The sequence below is a fragment of the Solanum lycopersicum genome, chromosome 8 (genome assembly GCF_036512215.1).
Source record: "Solanum lycopersicum chromosome 8, SLM_r2.1".
Classification (NCBI taxonomy): Eukaryota; Viridiplantae; Streptophyta; class Magnoliopsida; order Solanales; family Solanaceae; genus Solanum; species Solanum lycopersicum.
In genome coordinates, this window is record NC_090807.1 from 2,883,888 (window position 1) to 2,893,546 (window position 9,659).

The window sequence follows — 9,659 nt, forward strand, 5'->3', positions numbered from 1 at the left end:
TACATAAAAAATCATAAACAAAACAATCAATTTAATATTTGATGAACTCTTTGAAAAGATAAATTCTAGAAAGTTTAATATTTTTAAACTTCCAAATATAAATTATGAAAATATTAAGCATGATAATGATATTAATTATAAGAATAAATAAAAAAATTAATTAATTTAATTTAATTTAATAAATGGTCAAGTAATTTAAAATAAATTATTTTTTTAAAAAAATAATCAATTACTATATGTAACTTAGAATAACAAAGAACACCAAATTTGTAAAATAAAGGAATTACAACATTAAATGTAACATGCTATAAAGAAATTTAAGAAAACCTTAACCAATCAAGTAACAACGTATGAAGAAAAAAGGCTAAGTTTATTGATTACTAGGTAAGGGAAATGGACAAAAAGTCAAAAAGGAGTGAACATATATTAATACTATATAACAAATAATATTTATTTATATTTATAAAAAAATCATGTAAATGTAATCGTATTTTAATCTATTATAACAAATAAATAACAACAAATTGCTCCTTCGTAAAACATAAGTGAAAGTAAAAAAATATAAATTCAGGTTCATTAATCATGTTATTCTTCGTTTAAAATCATCTCATGCTAACACATTATACAAATAAAAAAATAATTAATTTTTGAAAATTACTACTTAAAGTTCTTTATATTTTAAGTACATTCATATAATTAAAACGCATTTTAAATTAATTGATATTCCTTATATATATGTAGATCGCTAATTTTTCATTGATTTTATATATGATTTTTCATCTTTTTATATATATAGAAATTAACTTTTCCTAATTTATTTATCGACATATACAATGTTCTACCCGTTGTAACAGATAATACATATGTCGTATTTTCTAAATTACTAGTCATATTCTTATATGAACAATCATCGATCCGCATATTTATGTAAACATTTTTTAACTATACAATAAAATCATTTTTCACTATTGATTTATAAAAGGTAAAGTGATCGAGGGATAGCTCGATACACTCTTTAAAAACATCCTATGTTCACGCATGGTTCAGATAAGGATCAAACCTCAAATTAAATAATATTAGGGGGTGGGGTGGGGTAGGGGGTGGGGTGAGGGGGACCAATGCACCGTCCATGAGCATAGCAAAACCAAAAACAAAACAAAAATATGCAAAAACTCCACTAGATCTAAAATCTAAATCTTCCTATTTTTCTCTCAAAGATAAGTTATTAGCTAACCCTAACTCAACTCCTCCTTATATTCTCTTCTAAAAAACTAAGCAAACAAAGTGATTTTATTTTATTTTTTTGTTTTAATTCAATAAAATCATTACAATTTTTTTTTGTTTTCAAATCATTACATCCTTTTCCTTTCTTGTACTTTCATTTTCTTTAATTTTTTTCTCCAAACTCTAGTGTTCTTTCTCTCTCTCTTTCACTCTTTCCATCAATCTATCTCTCTTAGAAAATAAGTACAGATTATCAAACGCAAATTCAGAATTTAGAGTCAAACTGGTCAAAAGTAGCTAGATGGATGTGATCTATTAGACATATTTCCATTTTCATTTCTCTCTCTCTCTCTCTTGATATATGTATAAGTGATTCGATCTGAAAGTATAGGTATCTAGTGTTTAAGTTGAATTTATTGTTGAACCTATTCTAGATCTGTCTCTTTGAGAATTAATTAAACCAAAAAAAAAATTAGATTATGGATCCGTCGAACAATTCTCTCCCCCCTCCTTTCCACACGAGAAATTTCAACTTACAACATCACAATAACAACCATCAACACCACCACCAGCAACAACAACAACAACTTCAATTCCAACATAGCTCAGAAGATGAGCAAAGTGGAACAAGTGGCCTAAACATGTCCGGCCAAAAGAGAGACCGCGAAGACAACAATAACAATAACAACAATAACAACGACAACAACAACAACAACTACAATGACTCAAATGTTGATGAATCAACGGATGAATTAGGCGTTAACGGAAGCCATAGAGAGGGAGAGTTCAATAGAAGGCCTAGAGGTAGACCAGCTGGATCCAAAAATAAGCCAAAAGCACCTATCATCATAACTAGAGATAGTGCAAATGCCCTTAGAACTCATGTTATGGAAATTGCTGATGGTTGTGATATTATGGAAAGTGTATCAAATTTTTCAAGAAGACGTCAAAGAGGAGTTTGTATTATGAGTGGAACAGGAAATGTTACAAATGTTAACTTAAGACAACCAGCTTCACCAGGTACAATTATTTTATATACTTTTCTTGATTTTTTTATGACCATCTTCAGTGGCGAAGCAAGAAATTTCTTAAAGGGTGTTCAGAAATAGCAGCTTGTTATGTTAAGGGTGTCCAAAATATGTTATTTAATCATTCCTATTTGAATGTATGTTATTTTTTTCCGACAAAGAGTGTTCAATTGGACACCCTTCCCACTATGTGGCTACACCCCTGACCGTCTTGGTAATGTTACCTTTTTTTTTGGGCTTATCAGGTGCGATTGCAACCCTCCATGGACGTTTTGAGATATTATCTTTAGCAGGATCATTTCTCCCACCACCAGCTCCGCCAGCTGCTTCAGGGTTGACTATCTATTTAGCTGGCGGACAAGGTCAGGTGGTGGGAGGTTGTGTGGTAGGGTCTCTTATGGCATCTGGTCCGGTTGTTATTATGGCGGCTTCGTTTAGCAATGCAGCTTATGAAAGACTTCCTTTAGAGGAGGATGATTCGAACCAACTTCCGGTTCAAGGGGGTTCACTAGGTTCACCTGGAGCGACAGTCGCTCCAGGAGGACCACAACATCAACAATTATTAGGCGACCCTTCATTGTTTCATGGAATGCCACCTAATCTTCTCAATAATGTGCAATTACCTTCTGAGGCTTATTGGGCAACAGGTCGACCTCCATTCTAACTAGATGAGATTCGTTGAAGGGCCGGGTAATAATTTTCTCTGATTAACTTGTTTAAGGTCACGACCCTCCAGTATTGTATCATATATGTTCATGATCCAAAATTTGAGGGTCGTGACCTTTAATTAGTTGAAATTATCTCTATTTAGTTTACAATAATTCTTAGGAATGTGTTGTTGTTTTGGTCATTTTATTAAGTTCTTCATAACTGTTAATTTCTTTTAGTCACATTACACTTTAATTTAGGTCCTTTTGAATTTAGGTTTTTCTATTGTGAGTTTGACTATGATCACATGATATGAAATGTTTGTCATTAATTTGATATGTAAACTTTGTTAGTTTCTTGGTGAGTTTGAAATTAGTTTATAATAAATGAATTTCAACTCTTCTCTAACAAAAACAACCAAAAAAAAAGTATCATATGATTATTTATGAAACCCATCAATTGTGTGAGATTCATTTAAAACATTATTATTCCATAATCATGATTATTGAGTTCTAGTAATAACCATGTTTTTTGGTACTTGGCAATTATAGAGCTCTCTTCATCCCAATGTATTGAGTTTGTCATACAGATTTCGAGAGTCAAATTTAATTTATTTTTATCGTAATCTTTTCATAATTCTTTTTAGGATTTTTAACTTTCTTAATGTGAATTATACATAATAATTCCTTTAATCTGTTTTATGTTCGACTTTATACTCAAAGTTAAGAAATTCGACTCTCAAAATTTGAATTGTGACAAATAAATTGGAACTTCAATATGGTATTTTCCCCCCCAAACCTACTTCGATATGTTTTATTTAAATCGGGAGTCAATCTAAAAGTCTTTTTACCGCACAAATATAGTATACACACGATTTATATTTTCAGATTCTACTTATGAAATTGCACACTAGAGATCGAATATCTTGTTACTGATATATAAATTGAGACCGAGAAAATAGTAACTAGTAAAATGTTTATATAAGCTTATTTTCCAACATTATTTTTCATTTTAGAGTATCTTTTTTACTTCTTCAAAAAAAAATTATTTTTTTGTCAATAAAAATAGTTATAGAATTTAGGGTTTTATAAGGAGACATGAGTCTGAATATGGACAGTGGTTTGCACGTGCACAGTTACTGAAGAAGTTCTTTCTCGAGGCAAAAGCATTTGTAACGTTTTACCAGCTCTGCTCTGACTTATTGTCTTTTTTTTTTAAAAAAAATAATATTTTTAGTTGATTTATTTGAGGTCTAGTTAACAAACAGTTCAAAATTTCATAAATAAAGAATATTATATATATATATATATATATATATATATATATAATTTTTGTTTTATATTTTTACTTTACTTACTGAGAGCATTGAACAGAATTCACATTGCGTAAATTATATTCATTGTGATTATCGCAATGATATGTTTTATTTAGACTAATTCCTCTTATATGTACTAGTTTTGAGTGGGTCGGGAAGAGTCTCTGAAAGTATCGTTTATAATTTATCATATGATGGCTTTGCTTTCTCGTAAGGGTAGCTCGAATATTCAATCGAAAGTTGAAGGATTTGGAATTGGGAAACCTATGTTTGACCCTTGGAGTAAATCCTTTTTATTTGATGTTCTTCTTTACTTAAAATATAATCAGTTGAAAAGTTCGAGATTTGGAGATAATGAATATCTATAAGGTGAAGTTAGAGATTGAACCGTGGTTCGATAAACTCTATTATTGTGTTAAAAACTCCATTCAATGCCGGCTCTATGCCTTTGAGAATAAGATTTTTATTTTGGCGGCCACAAATTTTATCAAGAATGAATAAATTGTGTTAAATTTTTTATATAAAAAAATAATTATTAAATGATAAAAAGTATAATTTTTTAAAATATATATTATTTTACCCACTTTAACTTCTTTTGTACTTTGTTAAAAATAAGAATTAATAGTAAAAAGTGTTGACAGAGTGAGTTACAAATTCTTTTTTATTTCTTTTTAAATTTTTGTTTCAAGCATTACTACAAACATATTAAAATGCGATATATCAAGTCATCAACTTCTTGTGTCAAATTATATGGTTCTAACTATTATCTTCATTTAATATTTATCAATTTATTACTTATAGAATTATGTTAACAATTCATATAATAATTGTATTTAGTGAAAGGATGTTTTTCAATGTTGAGTTGATAAAATCTTACGTAAAACTAATAACTGAAAAACAATATCAAAATACTAATAACTTTTATCTAAATAATGTAAGAAAAATAAATTTTGAATGAATAAGTATATAAAATTTGTTTATATTTTAGGCCTCAAATTAAAATTTCGTTTTAGACCCCCAATCACGTCGAGCCGCCCCTAACTACATTTAATATGTATTAATCTTCCTCTGATTCATTTTGTCATCTATTTTTAAAATAGATTTTTTCATGTTTTACCCTCGACACTAAATACTAATTCTCTAAATTATTTTTCAAAAACTAATACTAAAAACCATTTAATAAAAATAGTTTAGTAAAATACTTATATTTCTCTACTTACTAAGAAATATAATAAATCTCTTTTCTTATTTTTCTCAACTTAAATACTAATCGATTTTTATTGTTACATAAATTTGAACCCATTACTTGTGAGTTACAGACTTATCATGTACATGACACACTATTACTAAGTGTGGAGATAGATATCAAAAGCAATTCATCAGAGTATTTTTATCATAAAATTATACTTTTTTGTCCCTGTTTAGTTGTCCACTTTAAAATGATGCACATATTAAGACATCAATTATTATCATAGATTAGTTACAATTTTATCTTTAAGTTAAAAATTTATGCAACTTCCAAAGTATAATAAGGGTGTGTTTGGTATGAAGGAAAACGTTTTCCACGAAAAATATTTTCCTGGAAAACTAGCAGATTTTGGACTTATTTTCTCATGTTTGGTTGATGAGTAGAAAATATTTTCTAGAAATATTTTTTGGTGTTTGATTTATGTATGATAAATGTTTTTGAGAGACATCTTGTATTTTTACTAGAATAAAAAATAATTTATGACATTGAAAATATTTTTCAAAATCAAAATTATTATTTTTTTGGGTGGTGGTGGGGGTGCGGTGGGGGCGGGGGGAGAGGAGGAGAGGGGATAGGAGTGAAAAAATAAAAATTTGAAGTTGATAGTATTTTTAAAAAACAAAATTAATTTTTTTGGGAATTGGTGTGGGTGGGGGCTGGCCGGGAGGGGGGAGGGGTAGGAGTTTAAAAATAAAAATTTGAAGTTGAAAATATTTTTAAAAAGCAAATTAATTTTTTGGGGATGGGTGGGGTTGGGGGGTGGGGGCTGGCCGGTGGGGGGAGGGTCAAGGATCAGGTGAAAAAATAAAATTTTGAGATTGAAAATATTTATTTAAATTGATGTTTTTTTCAAAAGAAAATATAATTTGAAATTGGAGGAGAGTTATGAAAAATGTTTTCGGGGAAGTCCTTTTCCTTAATTTTGAGGAAAATGAGTTGATTTGAAAAACATTTTCCGAATGAATTATTGTCCTTTCTTGATTTGTCAAAATAGACAAGTAAATAAGAACAAATATAAAAAAAATATATGAACAAATTAATAAAAACAAAAAAAAATATTATATATAACTTTTTTAAATAAAAATTCTACCTCGACCACCGAATATAATTAATTTCACCCTCACTCAGAGTCTTTTGTGAGTGACTAGAATTCCAATGTATTTATTTTTTGAATCTTAATAATTATAAAGGTGAGACACATCTCCATATTCTTTGCACCAAAACAAGCAAGCATGCACCTAGATCTCCCCCACACATACAAACTAGACACCCCCACCCTCTTACCCCTTTATATATATATATATATATATATATATGTATGTATGTTTGTATATATTTATATTTATATTTTGCTTGCTTTTTATGCAACACACCATGTAACCTTAACCTTATCTACATGCATGTGGTAATACTATATATAATATATACTTGAATCTTTAAAGCTTATCCATTCTCTTTAGCCCTCTCTAAAGAGAGTTAAAAAAGAACTATGGTATATGTGTCTATTTATTTATTAAATATTTTTTAATTTTATTTATTTATTATTTTAGATATATTCAAAAAAATAATATGTCAAATTAAAATTTAAAAAGTAAAAAAGGACGGAAGAGGTATTCATTTGTTATTTATTTTGTTAATTATCGACTTTTGGAGGTCGATTTTTATAATTTTTAAAAATGAAAAATATGTATACTTGGGAGTTATCTTTTGTAGAAAAAAAAAGAAGAAAAATATTTGCAAATAAATTGAAGCCGAAGAGTATAAATAAAAAACAATTCTTAAACCACTAAAAACTAATGATTTCGTGGTGGTACGTAGAAAAGTATTCTACCGTAATAAAGACAGGTCATTTTATAATATCACTACAACGAAAATAACTTTTAGCGACACTAAATATTGACACTAATAAAGAGTGCCAAAGTTTTTATCGGCATTAGTTGAAAGCCATTAAAATCAATGATGATAAAGGTTTTAGGGACATATATAAAGAGTGACAATTGCCGCTAAAAATACATATTTAGCGGCGTTACGAATTAAATACCGTTAATGATTATATTTTTGTAGTGTTTATTGTATTTTATTATATTTTTGTATATGTATTATTTTTAGTGAATACAGTGTTTGGATGGATTATACGTTGTTTCACAGTGTCACATATCTATAATTTAAATGGAATAGGGTCAAAAATACCCTTAAACTATCTGAAATACCTCATATATACCCTTAAATTATATTTTGGCTCAAAACTATCCTTCTCGTCAAACTATTGGGTCAAAAGTCTCTTTCTAATGAAGGAAATTGTTAAATGCCATGTGGATGTCACATGAATGCCACATAGCACGCCCATAGATTTCCACTGTCACATAGACTAAAAGGAAAATGATCAAAAGTACCCATAAACTATTCGAAATAGCTCATATTGACTAAATCTCTAAATCTTAATTACTCATTTTCCCTCATTTCATTATTTTCGAGAAACAATTTCACCCTTCTCCCTCATTTCGCGGCTAGGGTTTCACAGTTTTCTTCGTCACTGGGTTTCAAAGTGGATATCCGTGGTCGTAGGTTAGTAAACTTTTTTCTTATTTTATTGTGTTTACAACCACGAAAATCCTCTTTGAAACTCAGCTCCAAAGAAAGTTATGAAACCTTGGCCGCGAAATGATGGAAAAGTTGTGAAATTCTAACTATCATACTTTGGATCGTAAACATAATAAAATAAGAAAAATATTTACTAACCTACAACCATGAATATCCACTTTGAAACTCAGCCTCGAAGAAAGCTACGAAGCCGTAGCTGCTAAATTAGGGAAAAGTTGTGAAATCCTAACTATCATGCTTTGAAATAGTAAACAGAATAAAATAAGAAAAAATATTTACTAACCTACAAACATGAATATCCCTTTTGAAACTTAGCCACGAAGAAAACTATAAAACCCTAGCCGTGAAATGAGGGAGAACGGGTGAATATATCATTTCTGGAAATAATAAAATGATGGGTGGAGTAATTAGGATTTAGGGATTTAGTCTATGTGGCAGTGGAACCTTATTGACATGTATAGTGACATCCACATGGCATTTAATAACTTTTGTTAATAAGAAAGGTACTTTTGATCCAATAGTTTTACGGGAAGGATAGTTTTGAGTCAAAATATAGTTTAAGGGTAAATTTGAGCTATTTGGGATAGTTTGAGGGTATTTTTGGACCCATTTTATTTAGTCTACGTGGCAGCGGAATCCTATTGGCACGAAATGTGGAATCCACATGACATCCACGTGGCATTTAACAAATTCTGTTAATAAGAAGGGTACTTTTTACCCAATAGTATGACGAGAAGAGTAGTTCTGAGCCGAAATAAAGTTAAAGGGTATATTGGAGCTATTTCAAATAGTTTAGGGGTATTTTTGATTAAATAATGAATAATAAAGACAAAATAAGAAGACAATATTAAGGTAACGACGTGATCACACCAAATTGATCGTCACATAAAATAAGTCGTTTCATCGTTACTTAACGATATATTAAATCAGTGCGGCATAATACAATATAATTTCAGTAACAATCAAAATAAATATTATATTTAAACTGAAAATACAATATAATATCATGGGTAACAACCATATATCCATATCCAAACAAGGTGTAAAAGTTCTATATGTTATAGTCCTTTTGGCGAGAAAATTTGATATGAATGATATTTTTTTCTATGTTATTTTACCCTTTTAAATATTTTTATCATTTTAACTTTAATATCTTTTAAACAAAAAATGAAAAAAGATTAATTTATTTTAAAATAAAAAAAGGTATTATAATTTTTAAAATTTCTGATGAGTTACTGATCAAATTTTCTAGCCATTTCGCATTACCCTAAATAAATTTAGTCTTTGTTCAAATTGAGACAAATATAACACTATACAATACGAAGCTAATATGTTGTCTTGTCAATTAATAGGGCGATTAAACTTATGTTTACTTTGATTAAGACAAAACTTAGCATTCTTAAGCAAATTATAATTAACAAATGGACAAAAATTACACATCATAATCTTGACTTAGAAATGATTATGACCCGTTTTAGTTAGAATAGAAAAAAATTATTCTATAAGAAATCGGGTAAAAATTAATCAATTTTCAATTTTTGAAATTAAAAAGAACATAGGCGATATTCTAGAGTTTAAAATTAATAAGTGAAAT

The 9,659-nt window shown here is 28.8% G+C and overlaps 1 protein-coding gene across 1 annotated transcript; it reads left to right on the forward strand.

Annotated features, from left to right (window-relative positions):
• Positions 1 to 1,174: 1,174 nt before the first annotated feature.
• On the forward strand, positions 1,175 to 3,244 carry LOC101258976 (AT-hook motif nuclear-localized protein 26-like). Its single transcript, XM_010326303.4, has 2 exons — positions 1,175 to 2,244; positions 2,498 to 3,244. The coding sequence occupies exons 1-2, from the start codon at positions 1,704 to 1,706 to the stop codon at positions 2,914 to 2,916; spliced, it is 960 nt and encodes a 319-aa protein (XP_010324605.1). The 5' UTR covers positions 1,175 to 1,703; the 3' UTR covers positions 2,917 to 3,244.
• Positions 3,245 to 9,659: the final 6,415 nt, after the last annotated feature.

What these genes read in the sequence shown, in the direction of transcription:
- LOC101258976 (XM_010326303.4), top strand. Translation starts at nt 1,704, where the DNA reads ATGGATCCGTCGAACAATTCTCTCCCCCCTCCTTTCCACACGAGAAAT. An exon ending in AAGACAACCAGCTTCACCAG is followed by an intron (nt 2,245 to 2,497) that starts GTACAATTATTT and finishes TGGGCTTATCAG; the next exon opens with GTGCGATTGCAACCCTCCAT.